This window comes from Micromys minutus (assembly GCF_963924665.1).
Source record: "Micromys minutus genome assembly, chromosome: X".
Taxonomy (NCBI): Eukaryota; Metazoa; Chordata; class Mammalia; order Rodentia; family Muridae; genus Micromys; species Micromys minutus.
The window spans coordinates 91256433-91275442 of record NC_137970.1 but is presented as its reverse complement, the minus strand read 5'-3'; the positions used below and the strand labels follow the sequence as shown (position 1 = coordinate 91275442).

The window sequence follows — 19010 nt, the reverse complement described above, 5'->3', positions numbered from 1 at the left end:
GGAAACCAGAAGGGTTACCCCCAAAGTAACCTGCTACACTAGTTTTCTCTCCCCACTGGGTTGTGTATGCAAGGTTTTGTTGTATTTGTTGTTGTTGTTATTTTCCTTGCTTTACATAACAGCTTGGGCTAGTATTTCATGCCATTATGCACTCTTAGAAAAATATCTTCATTATTTGCTTACTATTCCCTCCTATGTCATTGGGTGGATGGATTGGTTTCCAAGGCCTAGGAGATTTGCAGTTTCTCAGTGCCAGAATAATGGTGGAGCGAGGGAAGGGGTGAAGGATTGGGCCTACCACTAAGCAGTCAATGAGGCTGCTGCTGAGAACCACAGTTAAGCATTTGTCTCCCTTGCTAAGGTTTGACTGAAAAAGAGCAGAGGAGAAAGTTAAGGGAAATAGAGTCTTAGGTCCAAATGTGCCACAGCCCCCATTCCTTCAGGATGACTAGTACTAACTTAGATACCTTGGGTTTGAACAGAGACAGGAAATTCTCTATTGACACAGGTGGACCCTGAGTTCCCAGAGGCCTCAATTTTTAACAATGTGCTTTCTCTGTCAGGGCTGTTGGAGGAGAGGCAGTGGGCAGTGGAGGACAGCAGTTGCTATGGGATGCTTCTGGGACACTGCTTTCCAAAATCCAAACCCAACACAAACACCAACAAGCAAACAAAAAACCTAAAAGGCAATGGGAGAAAGATGCAGAGCTGGAAGCGCCATACCTCCTTGTTCTGATATGTACCATACTATATTCAGTTAAAAGCTGAAATCGGTGTGTCCTCAGGAGGCAGAAGAGAACAGTGTTTCTGCTTCTCATACAGAATGTGGTTATAATGTATCTCAAAACCGCAGGTGACTGCAGATGAGGAGCAAACAGGAAATGGAATTGGGCGGAGGGAAGTGGGGGGCTCTTTCAGTTCCCAGGAGCACCTTTCATTTTGCCTTCCTTTAGCTACTCTCACGCTACAGCCTAACTAATCCCCTGGACTGCAAAGCTGAATGAGCAAGAACTTCCCTCATCTCATTAAAAATACCTGTCAATTCTATAGGTAACCATGTGAGTTCCTCTGTGCTATAAAAGAACCAAACACTACAAAACCTGATGACACCTCTGACTAGGCCCCTGTTTCCATTTCCTGCCCTCTGAGGTAACTTCCGGTGTCTTTCGGTTTGACGTGTTTTCATGCATCTGTCCTGGGTATTGGCATAGATTTATTTGCATATGCATTCAGACAAGGCTTTTTGTACATACATGTGCTCATTATGTATGTGATTTTACAAACTCTGTTTTCTGTTTTATACTATGTCTTGGAGGTAGTCACACCATTACTCATGGACCTGCTGCATTCTAGGGGCAGGACTGTTCCAGAAAACTCACGTTCATAATTTATTTTTTTGGTTGTCTTAACAGTTAAGGAGTTTCTAGTTTTTCATTATTATCCATCGTCAAGGTTTCATGGATTTTCTTGTACATGAATCTTTGTACAGCTGTGTGAGGTTCCACAGAACAGATCACAAGGGTGGTTGCAGGGTTATGGTAGAGTAACAATTTTGCTGATTTGTTGCCGAGAACATGGCGCTATCTGCTACTCAGGATAGCTCGGTAAGGTTTCAGTGTCAGACGTGCTGGGCCAGGCTGCTAGTCGAATCTCTTCTGCACCTTGTAGTCAAGTGAACATTCAATTAGCTGCAATCAGTGTAATTAGGATCTCAATTAACTATACCACCTTAAGAAGGACTAAGGAGATAAGGCATCAGAGGTGCTGTAAGAGAGAAGGAAAACCACTTCCTGGGGTTATCCTGGGGTCAGTGTGTATTTAGCCCAGTATTCTATCCATAATTTGCATGCATATATTTCACTTTGACCAATGGTGATCTTGATGTAAGATTCATTAGAGCAAGGCAGGTGCTCTCTAGACAGGATTTTCTAAATCAAGAACTGCACAAATAAACTTGGATGCTTTCTTAACCACAGAGACTGAGACAAAGTGTTGGCTCCTTCAACCATGTAAATAGCAAGAAAAGCACATCAACCAGGCCCTATGGCTCAAGTCCTCAAGGTCTCTGGTTAATTTAGGTAGAGTGGACACTGACTAAAAGACACAGAAGAAATAGAGATTCCAAGTCATGGGTGATGCCTCTAAATGCAAATCTATAGTTACTTCTCTGTATTTTTTTTTTTTTTTTTTTGCTTCAGATAGCAGGAAACTGTTGGGTCATCTTTTACTTTTCTGATTATTTCCTCCTCTTGGCAAACCCCCTTCATCTCCCCATTATTCGTAGGCGTTTCCTATATTCATCCTTTTGCTCCCTCGCCCTTACTGCCTCGCAGAGAGCACATCCAGTTTTATAGCTCTCACTCCCAAAATGTGTATCTCAGCCTTGAATGCTCTCTGCACCCAAAACCTCACACTGCTAACGACTTATTGACTTTCTTCTCTTAGCTATCTCACCTTGAAATCAAATCTTATTTTTTCCTGATGCATGTAAGGCTCTTACAAGTCAAAGAGAAAGACAAATATAGGCATTTCTAAGTGAGCAAAATCATGATTACGTAAGTTACATGCACAATACCCATACACAGTTGAAATGTTTTTAATGTCCACTATCACTAATAACATTCAAATTAAAGAATGTGATATCATTTTCCAGTGAGTCAGTTCACAGTAGATAAAAGCCCATGAAACTTCATGGGTACACAGGCCCACACATAGTGGTGATGAAAACACACAACAGTACGGCCCTCTGTTTAGCAATGTATGTGTATAAAATCTGTGAATGTTTTGAGCTGGCAAGATGGCTCAGTGAGTAAAGGCTCTTGCTTTTGTTGTCAGGCCTGACAACTTGAGTTTGGACCCCAAGGCCCACATAGAAGGAGAGAATGAACTCTCACAGATTGTTTTATGATGTCTACATATGCACTGTGGCAAGCATGCTGCCATAAGTACATAGATATGTATGTACATACATAAATGTATGTATATAAAAAATTCTGTGAAGCCTTTAGTGTAGTAGGTTTCAGTTTTAGGAACTAGAGACATTTGCAACCCTGCAAGAATACTGGGTTTTGTTTGTTTGCTTGTTTTTCTGTTTGTTTATGTAGAAAACTTCGGAGATACTGACTGATTATTTGTCAATAGAAGATGTATTAGGAAAAGGTGGCAGATTCCTGCATGGGTATGTTATATGGCCAGTAAACAAAATGATTTGGGGCTTAGAGAGATGGCTTAGTGGCTAAGAGCTCAGACCACTCTTGCTGAGGATCTGTAGTTGTTTCTCAACACCCACATCAAGTGGCTTACAACTGCTGTAGCTCCAGTTCCAAGGAATTCAATGCCTGCACTCCTGTGCGCATGCCTGTACTCAGATGCGTACAAGTGCACATCTTCGAAAATGAAGTCCACCTTTAAAAAGACACTGTTCTAAAGAAACGATTTTAAAGTATACTTAATTAGTTACTCAGGAAAACATCTGTGCCACGTGTCAGGCCATCAAGTCAGAGTGTGGGAAGGAACAGAGCATAGTACTTGTGTTTTGTTAAATAAAGGTGTACTGACCGGCAGGAGATACGTAGATATGTTGATCATCTTGGGAGAGGGAAAATATGATAGGTGATTTTTTTTTATTTCCTTCCTTATAATTTCTGTTTTCTGATCATTTCTGCTGGCTGTGATAGTTCAGGCCTCGTCTGGGGAGTGTGCAGTAGTGGCTGAAAGATCAACAGTGGAAGGGCATTCTTTACAATATCTTGAGTTTGAGACAAGCATAAGACTCTTCCTCAAAATGAAAATTTACCAAACCCCTACTATGTGTCCATCATTATCTCCCCCCAGCAGTATAAAGAGCCCTAGACAGCAAAAGGAAGAGTATGGACCTTAATCCACAGCAATGGGCTTGGGGGATTTGGGGTTGTTTTAAGCAGGGGATACCAAGAACCATGTAATATTTCAAAATATTCATTTTTGGATTTGTCTTATATGCTGTATGTGTACATACAATGTGCATGCCTGGGTTCCTCAGAGGCCAGACGAAGGCAACAGTTCCCTAAGACCACTAGGAATAGGTGTGAGCCACCGTGTTGAGTGTTGGGAACTAAGCCTCTGTAAGAACAGCAAGTCCTCTTAAGCACGGAGCCATCTCTCCAACCCCACATGCAGGAGTTGAAAGGCTCTTTCTACCTACACAGTACTAGACTGGATGACAAAACAAGAAAGTAGGGGCAGGATATGTCTCCAGTGGTGTTGAAGTGACAAGGTGACAGACATGTACACACAATGCTGGTTAAAATCAACTAACCTGACCTGAGACTCTAAAGGGGAGAGCCGGGGTTGGGAGCATAGCACAGCATAGAGCTTAGTAGGAGTGTGAGGATTAGAGTTGTGCATTGCCAGGACCCAGCTATGTGGTGCTGGGGATTGAACCTAGGGCTTTGTGCATGTTAGGTAAATACATCCTAAGCCCTACATTTGGTAATTCTTTCACAGTGCGGTAAGGTAAGGAGTTCTTCCTACTGCCTGCTATCTTTAGTTCGAGAATTCCTTGGACTTCAGAGCACTTGAAGTTTCTCAGCGCTGAATTTGGAGGCAGGAAGAGATGATAAAATATGGCTCAGGAAACCTCAACTCTGAGTCTGTCCCAGTTTTGAGGCCTGCTACGTAGGAGGCTCCCTGGAGAGAGCATATTGGCTCTGAAGTTTCTTCGGTGCTTTGCTGAAGGCTGAGAACCCACAGTGGTAAACTTCCAGCTTACTGTGTGCTTTAAGCAAGAAAGAAAAGATGGGAAACGGGGAAAGGGGTGTAGAAGTGGGTAAGTATAGAACAAGGTGATGTGGATCCCGCCGGAAGTTTGTCTTTGGGTGAGCAAGGAAGGTATCATCAACCCAACTCAGTGATGGCACATGGTGGTCTGCCGAGTGTGCTCTGTTGGGAGTTTGTGCGGAGAGATGTCAGAGGGGAATGAATGTACCAGACGGTAGTCACCAACACAAGCTCTTGGAGGATCCAATGGCACTGATGGGAACAGGGACACCCCTACAAACACACACACACACACACACACACACACACACACACACACACACACACACACACACACGGTGAAGAGGTTGAGTGGTTGATCCACCATCACATCTCTTTTATTATGACACCTAGTCTAACAGCGGGTCCAGTCAGCATAGGAGCTGCCTGTTAGCCCAGCCTGGGGTTCTGGTATGGTCCCTCCTGGCACAAACCATGGCCTTTTGGGTTGCTTTTGGCATCTTGGTGGTTATGGAAAGTTTCGTGCAGCCTCACCCCACAGAATCTCTGCCTATTTCCATAGCCCATCATTCTTGTGAAGCTTCTCTGCCTCCAGCTCCCATTCCCCACCCTCGGCTGTGACCATTGGCAGCAAGCATGGTTTATGAGTACATGCAGGCCCTTTTCATCCTTTCCCTTGGTTCCTTGGAAGTCTGCCTGAGTTTGAGACTCTCCTCCTTTTATAAAACCATTAACTATAAGAAGCTTTGGCCCTCTGCTTTCCAGTGCTGGGAGTGGCTTGGCTGACCCCTGTGGAGTCAAGGGAACCAGAGAAAGGCTGGAGACAGCTTTTTCCAGGCTAGAGGGAGCTACAAGTGTTTTACTGCATGGTGGGCCAGGTTTTAGGGTCCAAGATAACCTCACAGTGCAGTGATGAGGGTAGCTACTGTTTGAATGCTTTCCACATGCTGGGCAGTATGTTACGTGTGTAAGGAGTATTGCCCTGTGGGGTCTGCACATTAACTACGTACTTGTGCTTTTGTAATGGGAGACTGAGAACTTAACTTGTTAAAGCTTGAACTGTACAAGTTGGCCTCTTGACTCAGACCTGCCTGATTCAAAAGTCTGTACTTTAGAATTATGATTACATTTGTTTGTTTGTTTGTTTGTTTGTTTAGTGTGGGGTGGTAGTGTAGGGGGAGCTGGTGCCTCATGAGTGTGGAGATCAGAGGACAACTTTCAGAAGTTGATTCTCTCCTTCTATCATGTGAGTCCCAGGTTTTGAACTTAGGTTATCAGACTTGGCAGCAGGCACATTTACCTTCTGAGCTATCTCACTAGCCCAAACCTGTAAGCTTAACCTTTCTGCTGTGCCACCTTTGTAGGTCTCTAAAGTGTCCTAGGGAGAAGGTTGACTGCCTTCTAAGGACATTGGAACATTTATTGAACATGTGTTTACACTATGTGTGTGCATATATATATATGCATATAATCATTATAGGTATTAATAAACAGATTGCAGTCCTCTTGTTACCTCTGAAATATATCCTGTTGTCTCTTGTGACAGATATGAAAGGGAACTGAGTCTCAGAGAGGCTATCCAGGCTCTGAATGATTGAATTGAAATCTCATCAAAGTTTGGATGAGCAGGATCAACTGCCCACATAGTTTATTCTGTCTAGAACCACAGTGGTATTTATTACTGAGCCTATTAAATGCCGTACCCAAACATCCATGATTTTCAAGTTGATGGGCCATTTTGCTTTTAGGTATATGTGTTTCAGGTTGGGGAGGGGTGGCTAAGGAAAGAGATGACACATTGGGCCTTTGTGGTTGTTACTTCCTGGCACAGGACAGGGTGCGTGTGGATATGGTATGAAGATCCAAATGTCTTTTAAGCACGTTTTTATTCTCTCCCCTCCTCCCTCCCTTTCCAAATTAGGGCGAAGATTGTCGAACTGTCCCCCTGGCTGGACATGTGGGCTTTGACAGCTTGCCTGACCAGCTGGTGAATAAGTCAGTCAGCCAGGGCTTCTGCTTCAACATCCTGTGCGTGGGTGAGTATTTCCATGGCAGGAAATTCTATTACAGGATATAGATCCTTAATGGCTAGATGTGGCTTTGCAGGTAATTAGGTTAAATAATGTGTCATCCCCATCTAGTTGCAGACTTGCTCCCCTAACCCCTCTTTGTCTCTTATCCCTTTGTTTATTTTTGTAAGCGTCCAGCTGCAATTACTTCTTTTCCCCTCTACCCAGACCAGAATCTGGGCCATACCTTGGGGAAAACAGAGTTTTGTGAGACTCAATGGAAAATTTTGTTAAAGGAGGCTGGCTGGCTCGATTACCGCTGTCAGCTTCTTTTTGCATGCAGAAGATGAGAACCAGGACAAAGCTGGGAGTTGTGGGTATCCGGCTGAGTCTCTATACTTTGTCTAAGCTTGCTTGGTACAGTTGGAACTTAAGTGCAGTGATCACAGAGCTGCAGGCAAAGATCTTTTATTCCCCATCCTGTATCTGTGTGCCTAGACTGTACTTTGTTTTGTTTTAAGACAAGAGTCCTATTATGTGGTCTAAGCTGGCATGGAACTCAACAGGTCGCCCAGGCTAGCTTCTAATTCTCAGTCTCCCAAGCACTGGGATTTTGCTCATGCACCATCATACCTATATGGGGAGAGATTAGTGATTTGAGCCCACTTGCTGTGCTAATCATAGCCCAAGGAGAGTTCACTAATGTTTCCAAAGTGAATGAATGAGTTAAGTCCACAGGAGGCACTCACTATGCTTCTCAACGGTTTCTCACATAAGTGGTTTTGGTCCCCAGTCTGCAAAGTGAAGCTTGGAGATAGTAGTCTTATTCTTGTGGCAAAGACAATTGTGGAGGACACCAGGTTTACCGGAGGCAACATGGAAAAATGGCAGAGCCAAAATACACCAGACATGTAGACCTGACTGACCTGTTGTTCTTCTCTTTGGCTCCAAACTCTGCCAGCAATGTCCCTTGAGACCACAAAAGCACTTTGGAAACCAATGAGTACCAGCAAACAAACGTGGACAATGGTACCTTGTCATTATTTAAGAGTGTGTTTTGAAACCTTAAAAATCCCAAATTTACAAACACAGTGGTAACATGTAATTTTCACCCCACAGTGCAAGAACATAGACCTGCATATTTTCAGTGACCTGCTTCCAAACCTTAATGGTTGCATAAATACCATAATAAGGCCAATTTTCACACTGGCTGGAACACTTACACACCGCTGCTAATTTCCTGTTCTCGTTTTTGTATAGAGCATATGGAGAACTCGTTCACATCATAGATTCAAACCACCACTGAATTAGGTACTTCAGGAGGATTGTGAATTTGAGTGCAATCTGGGTTGCATGATGAGACCTTGTTTCAACTAACTAACCAAATAATAGTCTTCAATTTTTTTGAAGGAAGTCATTCATTTTCCTCTGATTTTTTTCTTCTCCTTCTCCAGTACTCTTTCTTTACCAGGTCATTTTCTGCAGGGAATTCACTGTACTTGTAAGGACAGACAGAGCAATAAGGTCACTTCTAAATATGGATGACAGGCAGTCAGCTAGGCTCACTCACTAGCAAAAGTGACTCATTGCCATGTATCAGCTTCAGAGCCTATGAGATAAAAATATGTGCTTCATGGAATTCCACATTGGGGGCTAGAGTCTGCATAGAGGTTGCCAAGTCTTTGAATGCTGACAGTCAAACTCACAGTCACATTTCGGTGCTAATTGGGACGGGCATACAAAATAAATGCAAGACAGGGCAATCAGCCTCAAGAACAAATGTCATCACATCTAATATTGGCACTACCAAGTTTTCTGTTTAACTAACAAGATCAATCTTTGGCTAATGGCCAACTTATTTCACACAACATTTGATGACTGAAATATTCCAGTGCACACACATACCAGCTTCCCTTGGCATTCCTCCCAGAGTGCCGTATGACCTGTGCTCAAGTTGAGATGAAAGCAAACTGACAAGCCCCCCTGAGCAACCAGCAATTGAATGACCTGGTAAATCCCTGTGAGTCAGAATGGGACCTGATGGCAAAGTATAGGGACATTTGTAATATGAATCTTAAGATTCCTCAGGGACCCCAAGATGAGGCAGCCAAGATCAAGACAAGGTGAATGGGGTAAACAGCCAACTCATGTTCCCACCAGGGTATTGCTCATCTACAACACTTCAGCCTGCGCCTAATGACATGAAGTTGCTGAAGGACCTGGGGCAGACACTCATCCCCAAGAAGTCATACTTTTTTTTCTTTCTCCTTCTACTTGTCCAGTTTCAGGAAATGGCTCTCCTCCTATACTGTCCCCAGATAGGACCATTACATAAACCAATCCCTGTACTGGATCCAAAAATGTTTATAGCGCATGTGCCCCACTGTATTCATGACCTTGCCATTGCTCAGAGAACCCTCAGCTTGCATCAAGGTCACAAGCAACTCTCAGACTGCCATCTCAACCAGCCATAATGCTAGGAAGGGTCACTGACTTGGCAGAGAGTCCACAGTGAAGTTGCTGAAGGTGATCTTTTCTCCTCCAGGAACTTTAGTGACTGTACTCATATGCCTCCCACCTGTCTGTGACTCTTAAATTTACTTCCTTGATAACTTATAACATGGTTCTGTTTGTTCACAGAAATTGCTCACCCAAAGTACTTTTAGTGTCAAATTATGGTAGTGCTAATCTTGGTTATTACTAACAGTGAGCTAGGAGAGTTTTTTCCACATTACTGTTTCTTCAATGTTGTCCTGCTGCTGCAGAATAACTATTATACATTTGCATATGCCTGTGTACATTTGTTTGTTGAGTCTGGGGGGGGAGAGAATGTTTATGAATCCAGAGCCTAATTTATAGTGCAGTAAATTGACTGTACCAATAATTGCTCTCCATGATTATTATGATTTTCAGCTAAGCACATAGACATAAGCATATTATGACTTTAGTCTGATATGTTCTCTAGGGTTAACAGTAATTACCTAGTAGGGTGAGATTCCTCCTTTCCCCCATCAAAAGATCATGTCCCTATTTCTTAGCTTTGGAAACTTGAAGATCCCATGACTGTAAACATCCATGTAGGAGGCCTCAAAAGAACAACCCAAGCTAGTAATACCAATGTTCTGGGGCCCAGGGCTTTGTGGTGCTGGGGAGGAGCCCTGAAGAGACTTGCCCATCCAAATGTGCTGGCAGTGTTAATGGCCATAGGGAGCACAAAGGCTCATAATGATAATATTTACTTTGAAGCTGCTCAGGATTCCAGGCTCAACTGGGCTCTGTTGAACTTGGAAAACATACACAGGACAAGCAGAACTGAGGCTTTATTGCAGGAGGTGTGGAAAGGGCAGTTAGTATTCTATGAAGGTCAGGGACTAAGCTTTCCATCACTGTGCCTCTGGGAAATGCAGTTGTTAGCATAAGGTGGCTACAGCGGTTGGTCACTGGCTAGCAAGGCATCATGGGAGAAAACAGGTTTGTAGCAGCCACTGATTTCCATCATTGCTTTCATCACATAGGCTTGGGAAGCGGTGCAGGAAGCTGTGCTGGCTGAAACACACCACAGTCTGCCTTACCCCTGCAAGAACAGGAAAGAGAAAGGACAAGGTCGCACAGCCAGGCATGGCCTTGTCTCTCTCCATAGACTCTCATGGCCAAGTCTAGTTCCTGGAGAGTTTCCTTTCAGAGGGTTTCCTTCCGACCTCCCTGTTGGACTCAGCAGAATTTTCTCTTGGTTTATTCCACCATTTACAGCTGAGTGAGACCTCTTCAAGTGACCAGGGACTGTGGCTAGCTTGCTCTGTGCTGTATCTTTAGCCCCTTTATAACACCTATATCTGGTGATTATCAGAGGCTTTGCAAATCCTTGTTGAGTGACTAAATAAATAAACTGATCATGTTACACTTGTGAGCCTCACTGAAGTGTATTGGCTCAAAGCATGGGCTACAGAGGTAGCCTGCTTTGGTGAAAATACTGATTATGTTATCTATTGGTTTGTGAGCTTGGACTGTCATCTCCTATGCAGTGTATAGAGGAGGAAAATTGGGTACATAGAAGAAGGGGAACTTGCAAGTCTGTGAAGCTATTGGGTGACTTGGTTAATCCAACTACAAATTAAGGACAAAATGTATTATCTAGCAACTAGCTGGATTGTAGTTCAGGGCTCTTTTTATCATTGTTGTTGCCTTTATTTTTATTTTTATTTTTTTTGTAAGCTTGAAGCTCACAGGCAACTGCCTTCCTCTACCTCTGAGTGCCACCTTGCCCAACCAGGGGTAGAACTCTTGCTTAACCTGATTGATTGACTTGAGTCCTTGGGTTCCGTTACCAGCACTAAAAGTATCATAGTGCCTATATACCTTAAAAGCTTCCTGTGAGGAGCAAATAAAATCCATGGAAGCTGAGGGTGTGACTCAGTAGTTGAGAGCTTTCATCCTATCTCTATGGCCCTTGGTTCCATCCCCAGCACTACACAAAAGAAAAGAAACTACACATTTGTTTACAGCAAGGCCTGGCACAGAGCACAAAAATCTGCTATCCAAGAATACTATTGCCACTTAACTCAAGGTGCGGAGGTCACCTGGAGCTATATAGTACCACAATGTTTTAAATTTAAATTATTTTCAAAAGAGATTTGTTTTATGTGTATGATCATTTACCTGCATGTACATATGAGTAGTACATGCGTGCCTGGTGAACAGTTTTGGGTTCCCTGGAACCTGAGTTACAGCCAGCTGTTAGCTGTCATGTGGATGCTGGACACTAAACCCAGGTCTTCTGGAAGAGCAGTCAGTGCTCTTAACCACTGAGCCATCTCTACAGCCCCTATGTTGTTCTTAAAAGTTATTGTTTCTAGCACAATGTCAACAATAAGCAAAGTGAGAGTTAGAACATGAGTTCAAGGGGTTAAGAAACCCTGCTGTCCATTGTGACACGCTCTAGGAGGGCTGGGAAGAAGGAGAGGGAAATTGAGCCCTTGAGACTCATTGAGTTTCCTGCTAGAAGGCAGTTGCCAAGTCCCTACCTTCTTGCTGAGGCATGGTGGAATCTGCTGACCTGAGCCTATTAGACCACGTGTCATATCCCCGTACACATTTACTATTGGACCCAAGACAGCTATAGGAGGAGATATCAGTCTAGTGTAATGCTGGGCTTGGGCCAGCCATTGAGAGAGGGCTTCCTTCCAGCTCCAGGTCCCACCATGATAAAAACTAAGAGCAGAAGCACTCAGAAGCCACCGAAGGAGCTGGCTTCATTTTCTGCCTCCTTCTAATGCTGCCTTTATTGGAATTCCCTAGACACAGCAAGTTCTCTTCCAGACTCTCATTATTTAACATCTAGTTGCCACAACCCTTGTGCGCTGGCAGGTGTCTGGGTGGTCAGCTTCCTTGCTGCTCCTCCCGGCTGCTTGCCCTACCTCACCGGCCCCCATTTCTCCAGCTGTGCAAACAGGGTGGGTCCCTGGCTCAGTAAAGCTGCTCCTGAGACCTTCTATGTAAGGCTTTCTTCAGGCATTCTCAAGTATACAGAGGAGTCTCTGAGAATTCTTACAATGTGGAGGCAGGAAGCCCATATGGGAGAGCTGTGGAGATTGGAGCCTACCACTGTCTAGAAGTAGCAGGGATAGTCAGTAATGACCTCAGGGGACAAAAAGGGGTGAGGAAAAAAATGTACCTGGAACATGGGGATATCCAGAGAGTGGAATATGGGTATCCAGAGAGAAGTCGAGTTAAAGCATGGTGCCCCATCCTTGCATTCTTACCTCAGAGATTGTGGCCCTGGTAACAAGTGGGCTGTACCACTTTTTGATGTGGTAATGGGTACTGTGTTCTGCTTCATACCTGAATCTGTCATCTCCCATGGCAAAGACCCTACTGCACCAGATTTTTCTTGGTACCTGAATGCCTTCTTTAGAGGAGAACCAAAAAAAAAAAAAAAAAAAAAAAAAAAGATCTTTTCTTAGACACTCTTTGTTTCTGATGAATGTAGCAGACCCTAGCTGGAAACACAATCTGTATGAGGAACTCTTTCTGTATACCCTGGCAGGGCACCTCATTAGTCATACCTGGCTATGGGAACCTTGGTAACCAGGCTAAATTGAATCTTTCTTTCTCTGCACATAAAAACTCTCATCATAGGTAAAGTTTTGATGTCAGTGTTTAGGATAAAAGAAGCGTATTCCTCTTCTATATATACACTGAGAGTGGAGAAAGATAAAGCGTTTTTGATTCCCCATCATGCAGTTCTAGGCACTGCCTTGCAAATGTGTACTTGGTCCCAAGGGAAGATTTTCCAGGCCAGGAACTACCCAGAGTAAACCTAACCCCAACTATGAAGATAAATCAAAGGTCACATAGTCTCTCCTTGGTTGGGTAGGGGTAGGAAGAGGAGGGACGATGCTAGTAAAGGAGTACTATGGTCAGAGTGCTCAGAGAGTAGTCCAGGGTCATTAACTTTATTTGTTTGTAATAGGGTCTCTCTACATAGCCCTGACTGTCCTGGAATTCACTATGTAGGTCGGCCTGGCCTCAAACACAGATATCCACCTTTCTCTGCCTCCCAAGTACTAGGATTAAGGATGTGCACCACCATGCCCAGTCTGTCATTAACTATTGACTTGAAGACCACACTGGTCTCAAACTGGAGATTGAACAGAGGCTGATCTTCTCATATGCCTCCATCTCTTGTGCTGAGATTGCAGATGTGTGTGCTACCTTGCTCGGTTTCTTCAATGCTGGGGGTCAGACAGGGCTTAAACTATAGTAAGCAAAAACTCTACATTTCCAGCTTAGCTACTGACTTTTGGTTCTTAGTATTTCTTATTCTCTTGGGGTGGGATGGGGAACCAAATACAATCCAAATCCACAGAGACTAAAATTGGTTTTAGTGTCTAGCCCAGCTGTGGCTTCCCATCAGATTCCTGCTTAAGTCTATGTCACTAGCATCTCCATTCTGTGGTTGTGATATCTCATTCTCCAGAGACTCCTTGGTTCGAGGCAGTGGTTTGGTATCCAAGGATAACCTCCCCAAACCTTTACCAAAGCCCACCTTCCCCCATTTATCGGCCAAGTGTAAAATTCTAGCGGTTGGATTTATTAGTGCCACACGGTCAACATATTAAGCAAAATAAATGCCTGGTTTGTTTGAAATTTAAGAAGAGTAATTTGCAGCTCAAGTTTATTCCTTGGTAGACAAAAAAAAAAAACTTAAAAATACAAAGTGGTTCCCTGAAAGGTCATCTAGTCTGGGAGAAGCCAAATGTAGGTTCAGTCTCCCCTCTGGGAGACTGACATGGGCTGTCTGTGGATTGAGCACTCTTTGGACAAAACCTGAGGCCAGGGGGTAAGAGGAGAGGGTATTTATTTGACAACTGGTATTTATTTACATGTTCTACTTAGAAAACACAGAAAAGCTAAAGAAAAAATGAAAACAATATAAAAGGCCACCAGTCAGAGATAAATAATAATAATAAGGGTATGTTATACCCCTCTACAGTCTACTTCTAGGGATAATTATACCCCTCTATCTGTATGGATAGCATTTCTTTCTCTGCCTCTGAAAGCACTATATGCACAAGGTAAAGATTCAAATAACAGGAGAAAAAAAACCTACGAAGACAAAAGTGGAAATTAGCCCAGTCTCTAGTATTGTGAGCTCTCGGCTGCTGGCATGCCTCTGCTTTCCTTTTTCACATAGTGGATACTATAAATCCTATGTACTTCTGTGTAGCTTTTCACTTGTGTGAAATACGATGCACAATGGCTATATAGTCATTGCTTGATGTCTTTTGCTTTTCAGGAGAGACGGGTTTGGGCAAGTCCACCCTCATGGATACCCTGTTCAACACCAAGTTTGAAGGGGAGCCAGCAACCCACACACAGCCAGGTGTTCAGCTCCGGTCCAATACTTACGACCTCCAGGAGAGCAACGTGGGGTTGAAGCTCACAATTGTGAGCACTGTAGGCTTTGGGGACCAGATCAACAAGGAGGACAGGTAACAAAAGACGTGGAATGGGAAAGTGGGTGGAGGAACCATGAAAAGGAGCTTACCATGGGAGTCTTAGAGAGAGCACAGGTTCTGGGGCCCACTGGAGTGATCTGAGCAGGCAGTGTATAAACAGGGCATCATTTACAACTATCCCTATCTACAACTGTGCCACTTCATATACTTTGTCTTTCTAATACACGTGAGTGGATACTTGATTCCCTTAGCCTTGTGCCAGGCCCTCCTGTACTCTAACAACCTACAAGGCTTAATCTCTGCTCTTGACACATTCATGGGAAAGGCTTTTCTTAAGCAAACGATTTCCATAGAGACAAGTATGTTCTGTGAAGGATTGGGTACAAGGAGGTGAAGGGCAGATTGCAATGAGATCGCAAGGGCAAGATCAGTCAATTCCATGCAAAGGAGAAGGCCGAGAGGCCTTCACAGGAGAGACTCTATGCTAACTCCTGAAGGGTGGCCAGACAGACAGGTGATGAGAGAGAGAGGGAATCCAGGAAGCTGCCTGCTTCTTCAAAGACAAAGTGATGCAGAGAGCTCAGGTGTACTCTAGGGAAAAGGAGCTTGGTGTGTTTAGGTAGAAAGGCAGAATTCTTGGGAAGCCAGTGAACATTAGTCTTTGGAGTTCTCATGTGCTACCATGTCACTAACTTTTAGTTGTAACATAGTCTTTTTCTTGGGTTGTCATTTGATTTGTATACGCATAAGGCCCCATTAAACCTAAAATGTTCTCTGGGGTAGTAGTTGAAGTTAGCTAGGGAAAAATAAAGGGAGGGGGACAAACTGAGGTCAGCTCCTGGAAAGATTATAGAATGTACAAATATGGAGCCATTCAGAAGTTCTAGGAAGCAGAGTGCAATCTGATTGGCCTTTGAGACAAATCCTTTGGGCTAGTGTGTAGATCCACCAATCAGAAAACTATTAGACCAATGAAATTGAGACAAAAGATAACATAGGAGCTAAGATAAGGAAGCGGAGATGGAGTTTATAAATATTGAGTAAAACTGACAAAGCCTAGTAAAGATTTCATGTGGAGTTGTGAAGGCAGAAGTATATAGAACAGAAATTCTGTCTTTGAGGAGTAACTCAGTTATGATGACCTCCCTTGAGAGATAAAGAAGAACCAGACTTTTTTTTAAGTCAACATGGAAGCAAGAGAGGAAGTTTTTTTTTAATTGAACAACTTTATTTTTAAAAAACAAAGATAAATGTACAGATTTTAGAAGCATTTTTGCATAAAAGTTTATGAATACATTTTGTCAGTACTTGATTTTTTTTAAAGGTTTAATAGTATGCATTAAAATCTTACTAGTTACAATGAGCATAAAGTACATATAAAACAAGATGTAACATGGAAATAGTCAAAGTTTTCTTGGTGTGTAAAGATTAAGCATAATGATTTTTCATTTTTTTTTTGTTGGCCTTTGTTTTTCTTGAACTTCATATAACCTGTGAGTTGATTTTGGGGTATTCAGAGCTTTCTGGGGTTAGTATCCAGTTATCAGTGACTGCATATTATGTCTGTTCTTTAGTGACTGGATTACCTCACTCAGGATGATATTCTCTAGATGCATCCATTTTCTTAAGGATTTCATAAAGTCATTGTTTCTGATAGCTGAGTAGTACTCCATTGTGTAAAAATACCACAATTTTTGTATCCATTTATCTACTGAAGGACATCTGGGTTATTTCCAGCTTCTGGTTCTTAGAAATAGGGCTGCTATGAACATTGTGGTGCATATATCTTTGTTGTATATTGGAGCTTCTCTGGGGTATATGCCCAGAAGTGGAATAACTGGGTCTTCAGGCAGTACTATGTCCAGTTTTCTGAGGAATCGCCAGACTGATTTCCAGAGTGGTTGTACCAGTTTACAACCCCACCAACAGTGGAGAAATGTTCTTCTTTCTCTGTATCCTTGCCAGCATCTGCTGTCATCTGAATTTTTGATCTTAGCCATTCTGACTGGTGTGAGGTGGAATCTCAGGGTTGTTTTGATATGCATTTCCCTGATGGCTAAGGATGTCGAGCACTTCCTTAGATGCTTCTCCACCATTCGATATTCCTCGGTTGAGAATTTTTTGTTTAGCTCTGTACCCCATTTTTAATAGGGTTGTTTTATTCTCTGGTGTCTAACTTCTTGAGTTCTTTGTATACCTTGGATATTAGGCCTCTATCAGATGTGGGGTTGGTAAAGATCTTTTCCCAATCTGTTGGCTGCCGTTTTGTTTTCTTGACAGTGTCCTTAGCCTTACAGAAAATTTGCAATCTCATTAAGTCCCAATAAGTCGTCAATAAATGTCTGATAGAATTCTGTACTGAACCCATCTGGACCTGGGTTTTTTTTTTTTTTTTTTTTTTTTTTTTTTTTTTTTTTTTTTTTTTTTTTGGTTGGGAGGCTTTTGATGACTGCTTCTATTTCTTTAGGTGTTATGGGATTATTTAGATGGTTTACCTGGTCCTGGTTTAACTTCGGTATCTGGTATCTATCTAGGAATTCATCCATTTCCTCCAGATTTTCCAGCTTTGTTGAGTATAGGCTTTTGTAGTAGGATCTCATGATTTCTTGAATTTCCTCAGTTTCAGTTGTTATGTCTCCACTTTCCTTTCTGATTTTGTTAATTTGGATACTCTATCTTTGCCCTCTAGTTAGTCTGGCTAAGGGTTTATCAATCTTGTTAAATTTCTCAAAGAATCAGTTCTTGTTTTCGTTGATTCTTTGAATGGTTCTTTTTGTTTCTATTTGGTCAATTTCTGCTTTGAGTTTGATTATTTCTTGCCATCTACTCCTCTTGGGTATATCTGCTTCCTTTTGTTCTAGAGCTTTCAACTGTGCTGTCGAGTTTCTAGTGTAGGCTCTCTCCAGTTTCTTTTTGGAAGCACACAGAGCTATGAGTTTTCCTCTCAGTACTGCTTTCATTGCATCCCATAGGTATAGGTATGTTGTGTTTTGATTTTCATTAAATTCTAGAGAATCCTTAATTTCTTTCTTTATTTCTTCTTTGACCATGCTATCTTTTAATAGAGCATTGTTTAGTTTCCATGTGTATATAGGATTTTTGTTGTCTTTGTTGTTATTAAAGACCAGCCTTAGACCATGGTGATCTGATAGGATGCATGGGAGTATTTCAGTCGTCTTGTATCTATTGAGGCTTGTTCTGTGACCGATTATATGGTCAATTTTGGAGAAAGTGCCGTGAGGTGCTGAGAAGAAGGTGTATTCTTTTGTTTAAGGATGATATGTTCTGTAGATGTCTATTAATTCCAATTGGTTCACAACCTCTGCTAGTTTCACTGCGTCCTTATTCAGTTTCTGTTTCTTGTTCAGTTTCTATCCATTGGTGAGAGTGGGGTGTTGAGGTCTCCCACTATTATTGTGTGGGGTGCAATGTATTTTTTGAGCTTTAGTAGGGTTTCTTTTATGAATATGGGTGCTCTTGTATTTGGAGCATATATGTTAAGGATTGAGAGTTTCTCCTGACAAATTTTCCCTGTAATGAGTAAAAAGTGTCCTTCCTTATCTTTTTTGATAACTTTTGGTTGAAAATCTACTTTATTCGATATTAGAATGACCACTCCAGCTTGCTTCTTGGGGCCATTTGCTTGGAGGTTTTTCCCCAACCTTTTACTCTGAGATAGTGTTTGTCTTTGTCTGTCTTTGTCTTTGAGATGAGTTTCCTGTATGCAACAAAATGCTGGATTCTGTTTATGTATCCAGTCTGATAGTCTATGTCTTTTTATTGGGGGAATTGTGTCTATTTATGTTAGCAGATATTAAGGAATAGTGGTTACTGTTTCCTGCTATTTTTGTTTTTAGAGATAGAATTGTGCCTGTGTGTCTTTGTTCTTTTGGTTTTCTTGCTTAGGTATTTTCTTGTTTTTACTAGGATATAGTTTCCCTCCTTGTATTGGATTTTCCACCTATAATTCATTGTAATGCTGGGTTTGTGGTCAGATATTGTGTAAATTTAGTTTGTCCTAGAATATCTTGGTCTCTCCATCTATGGTGATTGAGAGTTTTGCTGGGTATAGCAACCTGGGCTAACACTTGTGTTCTCTTAGGGTCTGCATGATGTCTGTCCAGGATCTTCTAGCTTTCATAGTCTCTGTTGAGAAATCGGGGGTGATTCTGATTGGTCTGCCTTTATATATTACATGACCTTTTTCCCTTACTGCTTTTAGTATTCTTTCTTTGCTTTGGGCACTTGGTAATTTGATTATTATGTGTTGGGAGGAATTTCCGCT

At 42.4% G+C, this 19010-nt stretch overlaps 1 protein-coding gene across 6 annotated transcripts in view; it reads left to right on the top strand.

Moving 5' to 3' along the window:
* The window catches only part of SEPTIN6 (septin 6), a 151667-nt gene that overhangs the window by 84768 nt on the left and 47889 nt on the right, over window positions 1-19010 (top strand). For all 6 annotated transcript variants that reach the window (XM_080910734.1, XM_080910730.1, XM_080910735.1 and 3 more), the window contains 2 exons: window positions 6680-6794; window positions 14563-14758. In XM_080910734.1, the coding sequence (XP_080766860.1) occupies window positions 6680-6794; window positions 14563-14758 (311 nt within the window). The remainder of the gene's footprint in view (window positions 1-6679; window positions 6795-14562; window positions 14759-19010) is intronic.